The sequence below is a fragment of the Nomascus leucogenys genome, chromosome 20 (genome assembly GCF_006542625.1).
Source record: "Nomascus leucogenys isolate Asia chromosome 20, Asia_NLE_v1, whole genome shotgun sequence".
NCBI lineage: Eukaryota > Metazoa > Chordata > Mammalia > Primates > Hylobatidae > Nomascus > Nomascus leucogenys.
Window position 1 is genome coordinate 2,261,839 of NC_044400.1, and position 14,482 is coordinate 2,276,320.

General features: G+C 56.5%; 1 protein-coding gene across 1 annotated transcript in view; it reads right to left on the bottom strand.

Annotated features, from left to right (window-relative positions):
• Positions 1-310: 310 nt before the first annotated feature.
• The window catches only part of SNX8 (sorting nexin 8), a 56,187-nt gene continuing 42,015 nt past the window's right edge, over positions 311-14,482 (bottom strand). Inside the window, exons 5-11 of the mRNA XM_003278691.4 lie at positions 12,389-12,469; positions 9,593-9,753; positions 8,524-8,656; positions 3,048-3,116; positions 2,677-2,826; positions 2,186-2,335; positions 311-472 (exon numbers count right to left, since the gene is read on the bottom strand). Of these exons, the coding sequence (XP_003278739.1) occupies positions 359-472; positions 2,186-2,335; positions 2,677-2,826; positions 3,048-3,116; positions 8,524-8,656; positions 9,593-9,753; positions 12,389-12,469 (858 nt within the window). The 3' untranslated portion in view covers positions 311-358. The remainder of the gene's footprint in view (positions 473-2,185; positions 2,336-2,676; positions 2,827-3,047; positions 3,117-8,523; positions 8,657-9,592; positions 9,754-12,388; positions 12,470-14,482) is intronic.

Sequence of the window (14,482 nt, forward strand, 5' to 3'; positions counted from 1 at the left end):
CCCGACTGTTCCAGCACCTGCAGGCCCTGCCTCCACGCTCCCCCAGGCACAATCTCTGTGAGACCAGAGATCCCTGCCTCCCCGCACGGCTCTGGGTGTCAGGAGGAAACCATTCCAGAGAACCCCACCACCCCTCTCGACAGGCTAGCAGGCCACAGGGCGAAGGACAGTGTGGCCCAGCTGCCCCTGTGGTCCATGGATGCCCCTCCCGACCCGCAGGCATGAGCTCCTCTGCTCCAGCTGCAGCACGTGGCGTGGCGGGGAGGGGAGCTGCCATCCAAAGGGAATTACACTGGGACACACCGTTTGCAAAGAGGTTTTAGTGTGGCCGCAGGGAGCACCACCTCAGCCTCAGGCGCTAGTGAGGACACAGGCCGTCCTCCGGCGGGGAACACGGTGGGGTCAGGGTGCTGTGTGGTCCCGCAAAGAGGCAGCTGAGCTTGGGCCTCAGGTCGTTCCACACCTTGCTCATCTGAAAGGGAACCGAAGAGAACAAGATCAGCAGGTGGGGCCGGGGCTCCTCCTCACACTCTGATCCCAATTCCTTCCCCTTCCAGTGACAGGGAGGGAGGGGCCCTCGGGTGCGTCAGCTCCTCAAACCTCTGGCAGAACCAGTGCTGCCCATCCTGCGCAGAGGAAGCCCAAACAAGGAGTGCACCAGCAACGTGACCTGTGGTCACAGACACCCACGCTTCGATCCCTGCACCCAGGACCGAAGGGCCACAAATCTGCCTGCCGTGGAATCCTGAGAAACGTTACTATCACGTCATTGCCAGTACATACCCAAACCGGAAGGCAAACGGCGGCCCCACTAGCCAAGCACTTTTGGAACCAGGGCAGGAACGGATGCCGTGGATGTGAGGAGGGGAGCGTGGCAGTGAGGCAGGACTCAGGCCAGGACCTGCCATGCAGGGGCTCAGGTGGCCAGAGAAGGGCAGGGCGCACCCTAGGGGCCTGCTGGGGAGGCTGAGTCACTGGACCACAGCACACTCAGCATCACAGGACTGGAAATTCCTCATCACCACAGTAAAAAACCTGGTAGGACTGGGGTTATGGCATCACGCCCCGGGCGCCTGTTGGTCGCATTCCTTCACTGAGGACACACCCGGCCACTCACATGTCCAAGCCCACCCTGGTCCCTGAGAGCCTGGCCATCTCACACTGACGCTCCTAACACAGCGGCTGTCTCCGCCTCTCCAGCCCCACCACAGCCGCCTCCGGCCTGCCATTCCCAAACTGCCGGACGGCACCCACATCACCAAGCACCTCCCGGGGACAGTGTGGAATCTCGTGACCACCCCAGACACTGGGTGCCGTTCCACACACACCACAGACCACGGCTTCAAAGCTGCTTGCAGCTACTTAATAAACTTCATTTCAGCCGGGCACAGGGGCTCACGCCTGTAATGGCAGCAGTGCTGCAGTGAGCTGGCCGCCAGAAACGAGGGGAGGCCTGTCCCAGGACCGTGGGAGGGTTTCTTCCCACAGGCTGAAGGAACCGCCACCTGGAGGAAGCCGGCCAGGGCTTTGGAAGAACAGCCACTGCGGCGCTCCGACGCGCTGGAACACTTCTCTCAGCCTCAGGGTGCGGGAGCTCTGCGCACTTTATCCCGGACTTCTCAAATCCCTCCAGAAGGCAAACTGTCCCTCTCTGGTCCTCCCTCCGCCCCCCAGGAATCACAGGGACACCCTCACGATTCCGATTTTGGCTACACAGGAGACTAGAAGATCCAGGCGAGCACCCTGTTCCAAGGCCCATGCGGACCCCAACTCCACTAAAGAACCTCTCTAGGGCGGCCGGCCACCACGCTACCGGGCTTGAAGGGCTGAGGGACACGCCGGGCACGGTGGCTCACGCTTGTAATCCCAGCACTTTGGGAGGCCGAGGCGGGCGGATCACGAGGTCAGGAGATCGAGACCACGGTGAAACCCCGTCTCTACTAAAAAATACAAAAAATTAGCCAGGCGTGGTGGCGGGCGCCTGTAGTCCCAGCTACTCGGAGAGGCTGAGGCAGGAGAATGGCGTGAACCCGGGAGGCGGAGCTTGCAGTGAGCCGAGATCGCGCCACTGCACTCCAGCCTGGGTGACAGAGAGTGACTCCGTCTCAAAAAAAAAAAAAAAAGAAGGGCTGCGGGACAAAGGAAGGCCGTGGCCGAGACAGCGGCCGGGGCAGGGCGGACTCACCTCCTTGTGCCCTTGGATCTGAGAGTTGACGAAGGCGCGGAGGATGTGGGAGGTGAGGGGCAGGTAGACATGGATGAGCTGCGTCTCCTGGTGCAGGCAGTACAGGGAGAAGTAGTTCCGCAGCTCCATTGTCTGAATCGCGTTCTCCTGCTGCAGAGCAAACAGCCGCCTTTCGCACCCGGCCCAGCCGGCGACCGGAGCACCAAGGCCCGAACACCAGCGTGCTCCCTGAGCCAGGGCGGCCCCTTCTCCTTCAGCCTTCACCAGGCATTTGGAAGGTGGTGAGGTAAGAGAGGGCCGGGGAAGGAGCACCATGCAGGGAGCCGCATCCCTCTGGGCACGCGGGCCAGCTCCCTGCCTCCACTGCACCCCCAGCTCTGTTCCAGACAGAAGGAGCCAACCCAGGGGAGCCCACCAGAACGGCTCCGGGTCCCACCATGGCCGGGAGGGGAAAGGCTCCCACGGGCCTGCTCGGCCGCCCCGCCACCCACCTCCACGATGCGGGACTCCAGCTGCTCCACAGACTCCGGTTCGCGGTTCTGCACGGCGGCACTCATCATCTGCCTCTTCATCAGGCTGTACTTGTGCAGGGCCCGCTGGTGCTTGTGCAGCACGCCCTTCTCATGCCGCTCGCACAGGTCCTGCGGGGCCAGGGGAGGCACTCGCCCGCCGCCCTCGATGCCCGCGCCAGGGCCCTGCGGAGCCGGCCGAGGGAAGCACCCCCACGAGACGGAAGGCCCCGTCTCCCCCTGCAGCCCTGGCTTCTCAGCTCCTCTTCCGTCCCCCAGGAGTTAGACCCTTGAAGGATCCTAAGATCATTCCTGAAAGTTCTGCCCCCAGCCAAGGAGCAGCCAAGACTCACCTTATAAGACTGCAGCAGATCCAAGAAGAGGTTCAGCTTCTCCACCACGTCGTTCTCTTCCTGCTTACCCTGGAAGGCGAGGGGGAGCTCACCCACGCGGACGCACATAGGACCCGGTCCCTGCCCGGGAACTCAGACCCAAGCCTGGCCTGGGCCGGTTCCTTCCTCCCAGAGTCAGAGGGGCTCCCCGGGACCACCAGCCAGGTCTGCAGGGGGCCCCCTTCCCCACCAGCCCACCCATTACCAGGCGGAGACGCCTTCGAGCCCAGCAGTCTTTTTTTTTTTTTTTTTTTTTTTTTGAGTCGGAGTCTCGCTCTGTCTCCCAGGCTGGAGTGCAGTGGCGCAATCTCGGCTCACTGCGAGCTCCGCCTCCTGGAGTTCACGCTATTCTCCTGCCTCAGCCTCCCAAGTAGCTGGGACTACAGGCGCCCGCTGCCAAGCCCGGCTAATTTTTTTATTTTTATTTTTTAGTAGAGACGGGGTTTCACCGTGTTAGCCAGGATGGTCTGGATCTCCAGACCTCGTGATCCGCCCGCCTCAGCCTCCCAAAGTGCTGGGATTACAGGCGTGAGCCACCGCGCCCGGCCTAGCCCAGCAGTCTTGATGGGAACAAGGCCTGCGTTCCCACGGGACAGCTGCCCGCCCTCCTGCTCATCAGCCCGGCCTGCCTTGCCTTTCTCAGGCCTTCGCAAAGCCGGCGACTCTCCCGACACACATGCTGGGAGAGCCAGGTGCCCCAGACCCCCCGACCTCTAAGGCTCCATCAAGCACTGCAGAAAACCCGAGCTCCCATATAACGCTGTGAGCCGTGTGGAAAACGGGCACGCCCGGGAGGGACACGTAGGAGAACAAGGCTGTTGTCTCCGCATCAGTAACAGGAGAGAGAAACGCGGGCCTAGGAAGGGGGCACAGGGTAGGGGGCGCAGGGTGGGAGAGACGGCAGCTGCAAGAAGGACGTGCTGCTGATCCAGGAAGAGAGGCGGCCGCCTCAGGCTGCAGGCAGAAGCACCACACTCGGCGGCGGGGGCAGCAGTGGACACAGGCTCCTCTTTGGCCCTCACACAAGGCTCTGTGCCGGCAGCACAGCCACAGAGAGAGCCCAACAGGGCAGTGAGTGCACAGCAAACGGCGGGCAGCCCTGGAGTGGAACAGGGGCCCCGTCATGGCAGAGGAATGCCCTGCTCCTAGAGTCACCACAGCACCTGGGGACACGAGGCAGCCCCCACGGGTGAACCCCACCCAGACACTGCCTCGGCCTCCGCGGCTTACACCAGTAGCGGCACTCGGTGGGGACACAGGCCAGGCACAGTGCACACAGCCCGAACGCACGGTACTCAGAGGCATCTGCGGTATGAAGAGTCGGCCCAAAGCCCTGGGCTCCGGCTGCCACTGAGGGGAGCATCCAAGCTCTGGAGACAGCAGGGGTCTGGGGAAGGCAGCGGAAGAGGCAGCCCATCCACCCCTGACCTGCATAGCTCACCGCAGACCCCCCCCCAGCCACAACCACAACCACAACCAAGCCAGGCCGATGGCAGGTATCCAGGGGAAACCCCCGACACTGACGCCTTCAGTCACACCCGGGCCCTGAAGGGCTCCAGTCCCCACAGCTCACGCCCTCAGTCCCCACAGCTCGCTGAGCACCTTGGGGAGACCACGCTCCCTCCATGACTCTTCGGGCTCCACCCGTGGCAGGAGGTGAAAAGCTCACCCCACGCACTGCACGTCAAACTCAGCAGGAGACGGTGCAGGCAGAAGAAATGACTGGAAGGAATTTTACGGGACACAGCCCTGGACTGGGAGCTGGGGGTGCTGCCCAGGCTCTGCTGCACCCCGGGGGACCCTAAGATGCCCCTTCCACCCTCCAGACCTCAGGCCGACTGAACAAGGAGGCTCCCCGGCCACCAACCCCACACCCAAAGCAGCTCTGATTCCAGCCAGTAAAATGTGCCAGGAGAAGAGGTGTGCGAAGAGTTTCTAAAACTCAAGAGGGAAAACGCCAGCTGACCACAGGTGCCCAGCTCCCACCTGACCAGGCAGGGGCTTAGGAGAATGGAGGCTTATTCCCTGGCCCGGCAGAAGACAGGGAGCTCGGGGGTCCCTCTGCTTGTGTCATTTGTCACCAAGTCCCATCTGTGGTTCAGTGCTGCACATGGCCCTAAACCAGGGGTGTCCAATGTTTTGGCTTCCCTGGGCCACACTGGAAGAAGAATGGTCTTGAGCCACACATAAAATACACTAATACTGTGATAGCTGATGAGCTAAGAAAAAAAAAAAAAGACAGAGAGAAAGAAAAGAAAGAAAGTGAAAGGAAGGAAGGAAAAGAAAAAAGGTCTGTGTATAAATCTCATAATGTTTTCAGAAAGTTTACAGATTTTTTTTTTTTTTCTTGAGATAGAGTCTTGCTCTGTTACCCAGGCTGGAATGCAGTGGTGCGATCTCAGCTCACTGCAACCTCCGCCTCCCAGGTTCAAGTGATTCTCCTGCCTCAGCATCTCGAATAGCTGGGATTACAGGTGCCCACCATCACGCCTGGCTAATTTTTGTATTTTTAGTAGAGATGGGGTTTCACTATGTTGGCCAGGCTGGTCTCGAACTCCTGACCTCAGGTGATCTGCCCATCTCAGCCTCCCAAAAGTGCTGAGATTACAGGCGTGAGCCACTGCGCCCTGCCAAGTTTACGGATTTGTGTTAGGCCACATTCAAAGCCGTCCTGGGCTGCACGCAGCCCGTGGGCCACAGGTTGGACAAATTTGCCCTAAACCATCAATGCATGCGCCTTTAACCAAGGCGAAGGTCCCGTCACCATGGAAAACACAGACCATACCCCAAGTCTCACATGTCTTGCGGGATATGGCTACCTTCAGCTCCTAATAGGTCTGGGGAGAGTAAAACTGGTGTAAGTACAAGCAGAATTAGGAAAAACAGTCCTTGCTGCCTGACGGCAAGGGTGAGATGGAACTTCTACTGCCTCAAATGAAAGGCCTCGAGGTTTGTTTCATGTGAAAGCTCAATTTAACTACAACCAAAGACAGTGAGAGAGATTCAGGAAGCAGCACTTCTCCAGACATCACAGTCCCAAAACACAACTCATGAGATGTCCAAGAGTCACAGAGCTGGGCAGAACCTCAAGCCACAAACTCCTACCGCACCAGCAGCCTCAACCTTCTCTCCCTCTTCAAGGTGGAAATGCGGCATCCAGGGCTGAATCAGAAAAAACCTTGGAAATCACCTCATGAGTGAGGCTCATCCTGAGCTCTGCAGAGCCCCGGGGCACTCTGGGCACCCCGCCGGCAGCCACCTGCTGAACAGGGAGTGGAATGTGGCAAGGGTCCGGGTCCCTGTGACAGGAACGGCTTTTATGCTTTGCACACCGAGCTTGGGGGAAAGGGTCAGCAGGTTACAGAAACAGCTCTTTTGGCCAGGCACAGAGGCTTGTATCTGTAATCCCAGCACTTTGGGAGGCCGAGGTGGGCGGATCACTTGAGGTCAGGAGTTTGAGACCAGCCCGGCCAACACGGTGAAACCCCATCTCTACTAAAAATACAAAAATTAGCCAGGCGTGGTGGTGCACACCTGTAATCCCCGCTACTCGGGAGGCTGAGGCAGGAGAATCGCTTGAACCCGGGAGGCAGAGGTTGCAGTGAGTCGAGATCATACCACTGCACTCCAGCCTGAGCGACAGAGCAAGACTTTGTCTCAAAAAAAAAAAAAAAAAAAGAAATAGCTCTTTTAATAATGTAGTCCAACCCCCTTGTATTTAATTGATGGGGAAACTGAGGCCTGGAGACCAAAGTAGCTTGAGCATGGTCACAGCACAGACACACAATGCATAGGGCAGGCGACCCTGAGGTCCTCTGTCTCTATCCTGACAAGCCCCCAGCCCCACGTTCTCGATCCCCTCCACCTGGGGGGAGTGGGCACACAGACCTGGAGACAGAATAGACTCAGCCCCAATCTACAGACACCAACAGTGCCCTCCCTCCCTTTCTAAAGGGAACACACAAGCACGGGGGCGGAAGAGGAAGAAAACCCAAGACTTTCCACACCAGCAAAGACATCAAATTTCCTCTTCAGCACGAAAAACATCACGGGCACCTGAGCGCCCCGTTTCCAGCTTGAAAAGCCCCAACTCCACAGCAGGTGGGTTCACCATTCACCAAGCCACTCAGGAGCTCCAGGGCTCGGGGGGAGCACAGCCCTCACGGGCACACTCTGATCACTCACTTCAAACTAATATGAGCAGCCTGGAGGCCACTTTCCCAAGAAATAGGAACTAGGCAGCAAGCTCCCACCTTCACAACTATGTCCGCTTTTTTTCGTTTTTGAGACAGGGTCTCGCTCTGTCACCCAGGCTAGAGTGCAGTGGCACCATCATGGCTCACGAAGCCTCTACCTCTTGGGTTCAGGTGATCCTCCCACCTCAGCCTCTTGAGTAGCTGGGACTACAGACACGCACCACCACCCCTGGCTATTTTTTTTTATTTTTTATAGAGATGAAATCTTGCTCTGTTGCCCAGGCTGGTCCCGAACTCCTGGGCTCAAGCAGTCCTCCTGCCTTGGCCTCCCAAAGCGCTGGGATGATAGGTGTGAGCCGCCGTGCCCAGCCACATAACACTTTTTTAACATAAAAGCACCCAGATGAGTCTTTCAGTGTGATAGTAAACACCATATCTTCAAACTGATCCCAAATGACTCCAAGATCTTGGCAGATTTCTGAAAACAGCTTCTGCCCATGCAGCAGGAGCACTTTCTGAGGCTGAGTGTGGAGCAGGAGGTGGGAGCCTCTCAGGTGCTGGGGCTTCGTTATTATTCTGATGAGTTAAGTCTCCAGTGCCAAATCCTAGTGGACTTGACAGCAAAGTGGGAACTATCTGGTCCACCCAGGAGTATGCCTGGAAGCCCAAGATCATCTTTTCAAAGACAGGATCTATCCTCCAACCTCAGCAAATCAACACTCAAGACTACAGCCTAATCTGTTTTGTCGCTGGCAAACCCCTCTCGAAAGCGTAAACGCTCCTAGGGAGCCACCAGGAACAGATGTGGACAGGCAGCTCCCACCCAGGGCACAGCTGTCATTCACTCGGCTCAGAACTGGGAAGCCGGCTGGGCACAGTGGCTCACGCTTGTAATCCCAACACTTTGGGAGGCCAAGGCGGGCAGGTCACCTAAGGTCAGGAGTTCGAGACCAGCCTGACCAACATGGTGAAACCTCGTCTCTGCTAAAAATACAAAAAATTAGCCAGGCATGGTGGTGGACACCTGTAATCCCAGCTACTCGGGAGGCTAAGGCAGGAGAATCACTTGAACCCGGGAGGCAGAGGTTGCAGTGCACCCCAGCCTGGCGACAGAGCGAGACTCCGTCTCAAAACAACAAAACAAAAACGAACTGTGAAGCCCATCTAAGCAGGAGGCGCTACCCATGCCAAGGCATAACGTGTTCTCTGCAACAGGCGCCTGGGAGAACCGATCCACTCACCTGTTGTGCGGCCTTGTCGGCGAGCAGCGCGAATTCCACAGACAGGCCTTTCAGAGCCTGCTTCAGGGACCCCCACGTGCTGCTGTTCAGAGCGGCCCAGGAGGGCAGTGGGGTCGTGTCAGACCCTATTGCACTGAGGGAGCAAGCACACAGGAGAGGAGACACTCAAGGCCTGGAACTCACCTCGCAGTCAAGTCTGGCATCCCCCGCCACAGACGTCCTCCACAGCAACCTGCATGACCCCATCCTAGGCCCCTCCTGCAGAGTGGCCTGTGGGGACCCTGGGAGCCCGGGAGAAAGGGTGGCCCTGGGGCTGCACCCCAGGCCCTGCTGCGTCTCTTCTTCCCTACCAGCCCCCAGGTGACGTGTGTGTACAGGTGAGGGGCACTGCTGAGGCGAGCAGAGACCCGGAGGGGGTCTCCCCTCCCCTCAGGCAAAGGAAGCGTTGCCAGCCCATGGTCTGTTCTTCCCCAAGTCAAAGGGATCTTTTTTTTTTTTTTTTGAGACGGAGTCTCGCCGTGTCACCCAGGCTGGAGTGCAGTGGTGTGATCTCGGCTCACTGTAACCTCTGTCTCCCGGGTTCAAGCAATTCTCTGCCTCAGCCTCCCCAGTAGCTGAGATTACAGGCACCTGCCACCATGCCCGGCTAACTTTTTTTTGTATTTTTAGTAGAGACGGGGTTTCACCATCTTGGCCAGGCTGGTCTTGAACTCCTGACCTCGTGATCCACCCACCTCGGCCTCCCAAAGTGCTGGGATTACAGGTGTGAGCCACCGCGCCTGGCCTGGGATCTTTTTTTAAAGTCTCATCCTGACAGTGGGAAAACTACCAGAGCAGAAACTGGTGAGCATTTACTCGTGCTCAGAAATCCGTGTTTCAGGGCGGAAATTCTCCTGTGTTTCTTCTAAATATGACCCCACATGTGCCCGACCCATTTTCTGCCCCTTCTGGGGTGAAACGGGTCAGGATGCTGGTTATTAAGGTAAATGCACTTTCTGCCCAAGCCCTTCACCAGCATGGATTCTCGTCCCACCGCACGTGCCCCTGCAGAAGCTGAAAGGTCACCTGCCTTAGCTCCTTCCCGAATATGAGAAGATCTGCCGCGTTGTCGATGGCCCGCGACGCAATCCGCTCGGCCCTGTCGCGAAGCTTGTGAAAGCTGTTGTAGATGTTCCGGATCAGCTCCCGGCTGATGGCAAACTGAGCCTGGATGTCAGCTGGGAGGAAGTCCTGACATGATGATGAGGGGAGAGACACTGTGTTAGTCGCTGGGGAGCACCTGTCAGATGGCAGCAGCCGGTCCCCCAAAAGCTGAGCCACGGGAGACCCAGCAGGTCAATGAGCCACCCCAGGAGCCCCACTCCTACAGGCCTGCAGGGATCACTCTGTGTGTCCAAAAAAGAAACGAAAACCGTCATCACCTGCATGCCACAAACACGAAGACAAATGACCCCATGGGATGAGGACCACAGAGTCCACTGAAATCTCATCACACTGGAGGGCCTATCCAAAAACACTCAAATAAGGCCAGGGGCAGTCACTCACATCTGTCATCCCAGCACTTTGGAGGCTGAGGCAGGTGGATCACCTGAGGTCAGGAGTTTGAGACCAGCCTGACCAATATGGTGAAACCCCATCTCTACTAAAAATACAAAAATTAGCTGGGCATGGCGGCGTGCACCTGTAATCCCAGCTACTCCTGAGGCTGAGACAGGAGAATTGCTTGAACCCGGGAGACAGAGGTTGCAGTGAGCTGAGATCTCGCGACCACACTCCAGTCTGGGCGACAGAACGAGACTCTGTCTCAAAACAAACAAACCAACAAAACACTCAAATAATAATCTGGTCGGGCGAGGGGGCTCACGCCTGTAATCCCAGCACTTTGGGAGGCCGAGGCGGGCGAATCACGAGGTCAGGAGATCGAGACCACGGTGAAACCTCGTCTCTACTAAAAATACAAAAAATTAGCCAGGCCTGGTGGCGGGCGCCTAGTCCCAGCTACTTGGGAGGCTGAGGCAGGAGAATGGCGTGAACCCCGGAGGCGGAGCTTGCAGTGAGCCGCGATCACACCACTGCACCCCAGCCTGGGTAACAGAGCAAGACTCCATCTCAAAAAATACTAATAATAATCTTTAGCTGGATACAGTGACTCACACCTGTACTCCAGCACTCTGGGAGACTGAGGCAAGAGGACTGCTAGAGCCTGGGAGTTTAAGAACAGCCTAGGCAACATAGAGACCCCATCTCTCCCAAAAAATCAAAAAATTAGCCAGGTGTGGTGGAGCGCCTATGGTCCCAGGCGCTTACAGAGGGCTGAGGCAGGAGGATCACTTGAGCCCAGGAGGTCCATGCTGCAAGGAGCCATGACCACAACACTGCACTCCAGCCTGGGGACCCTGTCTCCAGAAAACAACGAAAATAAAAACAAACAATCTTCAAGTTAAACACAGTGAACATAAATTCCTGAAACACTTTCCACATGGGGGGAAGGCCTCTCGTATGCTCATTTATTCCCAAAGACTTTTTATAAGATTTGACACTAACTATCAGTGTTCAGAAACCAGAAAGCTCAGAGAGTAAAATGAAGGTAAAAGATTTGGCGAGGCATATGGTGGTTCATGCCTTTAATCTCAGTACTTTGGGGGCCATGCCGGGAGGATTGCTTGAGGCCAAGAGTTCAAGACCAGCCTGGGCAACATAGTGAGACTTCATCTATACCAAAAACAAACAAACAAATCAGCCAAGTATTGTGGCGCACGCCTGTAGTCCCGGCTATTCTGGGAGGCTGAAGTGGGGGAATTGCTTGAACCCAGGAGGTCGGGGCTGCAATGACCTACGACTGCACCACTGCACTACAGCCTAGGGGACAGAGCAAGACCTTGTCTGAAAAAATAAAATAAAATAATAGATTTTTTATTTTTGTGTGAAGAAGCAGGTTTTTTTCTGGGTGGTTGTTGTTGTTGTCTTTGACACAAAGTCTCACTCCGTTATCCAGGCTGGAGTGCAGTGGCACAACCTGGGCTCACTGCAGCCTCGGCCTTCTGGGTTCAAGAAATTCTCCTGCCTCAGCCTCCTGAGTAGCTGGAATTACAGGTGCACGCCACCGCACCCGGCTAATTTTTGTATTTTTAGTAGAGATGGGGTTTCACCATGTTAGTCAGGCTAGTCTTGAACTCCTGACCTCATGATCCACCTGCCTCGGCCTCCCAAAGTGCTAGGATTACAGGCGTGAGCCACCACGCCCGCCGATTTTTTGGGTTTTTTTTTTTTTTCGTATTTTTATTAGAGATGGGGTTTTGCCATGTTGGTCAGGCTGGTCTCAAACTCCTGACCTCAAGTGATCCGACAGCCTCTGCCTCCCAAAGTGCTGGGATTACAGGCGTGAGCCACCGTTCCGGCCTGAAGAAGAAGTTTAAAAAGAAAAAACCAAAAACAAAAAAACTACCAAGTAGCTACCTTAGTCCTTTTTGGAAAAAGACCAAACTTTAAACATTTAATAATAAACAAATGCAACAATGAATCCCCAGAAATCTGAAAAGGTGGTGACACAAGCGTCCGTCTGTCTGAGTCACAGAAAAGGGCAGAGGGCACGAGGTTCCTGGAGGGCCTGAGGTCAGAGTTCAGCCGCAACCCGGCCCTGCTGCTCGGGGCCTTGGCAGACAACAGCCTGGCCGAGCCTGTTTCTCCATCTGTAAAACAGGCCTCCCAGCCCTGTGTCGGAGCAGGTGAAAAGAGGGTTAAATGAGGAAACCGTGCGACAGATGTCAGCATAATCCCTGCCACGCGGAGGAGGCAAAATCGCTGTGAAGGGTTAAAACTGTTCTCTGGTTAAAAAGGGAAGTACTCTTCAAAGTCAGAAAAATACCTTGGCCCTGGCAGCCAGCTTACAGTTCATGAATTCGTCCCCAACGCACTGTGCTGACTCCTTTAACTTGTTCTGCACATCCTGCAAAAAGAAAAGAGACAGCTTCACCCTCTTCTACTAGCAGCAGGAAAGCTGCTGTGAGGCATGGGTCACTGTGGAGCGGGAGGTCGGCCTTCCTCAGGAGAAACACATTTCCACATGTTGGCTTTGACCTTAGGATTCCGCAATCTCTTGACTCTCCCTTAGATGTTTTTCTCACCAAACAGGATGGCCTGGCTTTACAGCAGGAGCACCACAAACCTGCAGCCTCTCTCCAGAGGCACAACCACTCCATCCGCAGACCGGGGGTGGCTCTGCAGAGAAACGGCCCCTCCATCCGCAGACCCGGGGCGGCTCTGCAGAGAAACGGCCCCTCCATCCGCAGACCCGGGGCGGCTCTGCAGAGAAACGGCCCCTCCATCCGCAGACCCGGGGCGGCTCTGCAGAGAAACGGCTCCTCCATCCGCAGACCCGGGGCGGCTCTGCAGAGAAACGGCCCCTCCATCCGCAGACCCGGGGCGGCTCTGCAGAGAAACGGCCCCTCCATCCACAGACCGGCGGCAGCGTCAGCCCCGGAGATACCTGAGACCCTGGTAGCTTCCAAAAGTGCAACAGAACAGGGCAAAAGTGTCTTCCTTCCTGGGAATGCATCCGTGGTGCCAGGGACACCAGAGCCTGGGGAGCTGCTGGGCAGAGAAAGGACAGGCCCAGCCCTGGCACCGGAGCCCTCTCATCTGAACGAGGCCTCCTGGACAAAGCCATGCCTTAAAATCAGGAGATGCCCAGGAGATACAAGGGGAAACCCTAATATGCAGCTGTGTACATGTCCAGGAATTCTCAGATTTCAGGGATGCCTTAAAGATCATCTGACTCAACTCTCATTTTACAAAAAAAAAAAAAACCTGAGGCCCCGCACAGTGCATGCCTGTAGTCCCAGCTACTCAGAGCTTGAGGCGGGAGGATTGCTTGAGCCCAGGGGTTCAGGGCCAGCCTGGGTAACAAAGTGAGACCCCATCTCTAAAAACAGAAAGCGAGCAAGAAAACTGAGGCTGGGAAGTGACAGAGAATGATACCTGTGGGAAGGCCACAGGGAGCGTCCTGCCCCCAGAACAGGGGTATTGCCCACCCGTGACCCACCATGCCCCTCCCCACCACCCCTCCCAGGTCCTGCCACATTCCTCTTCTGACAATCCAGATCGCCTTCCAAAGGAAGGTTTCCAACCCCAGGGCTCAAAAGATCCCACTGCCTGCTCCAGACATCCCCGGGGCCATCCCAGGGACATCCCAGGCACAGGGCGAAGGCCCCTCTGCCTCCAAGAGGAATGAAGACAAAAGGAACCAAGGCTTGCGTGAGGTCAGCCTGGGAGTGGGGGTGCCTTCCTGCAGCAGGGACAAGGACAGAGGCCCTCAGGTCCCCACTCAAGAAGGGGTTTCCCTAAAATAGAGGAGAGCCTGGAAACCTCTATTCCAGTGGAGCCCCCACCCCTCCCTGCACAGAGAGAGGGTCCTGCAGGCACAGGTGGAGGAGAAGCACAGGACCCGCCTTCCCTGGAGGGGCTGGAAGCTGCTTCCTCTTCCCGGAAACAGGAGCAGGGCTGCAGGGTTGTTTTGTGTTTTGTTTTGTTTTGTTTTGTTTCGTTTTTTTGAGACAGGGTCTCACTCTGTCACCCAGGCTGGAGTGCAGTGGCACAATCACAGCTCACTGCAAGCTCCACCTCCCAGGTTCAAGCGATTCTCATGCCTCAGCCTCCCAGGTGACTGGGATTACAGGTGTGCACCACCATGCCTGTGTTCTGTTTTGTTTTGTTTTGTTTTGTTGTTTTGTTTTGTTTTGACGAACTCTCACTATGTTGTCCAGGCTGGTCTCAAACGCCTGGGCTTAAGGGATCATCCAGCCTCGGCCTCTCAAAGCCCTGGGATTAGAGGCGTGGGCCATCGTGCCTGCGAGCTATAGCTTCTTGACATACAATAAGGCTGCGCCGCAGCAGCTGGGAGGAAGGAAGCCCCACTCGGACTTCTGACGGAGCGCATGTACAAGAAGTGAATTCCCGGATG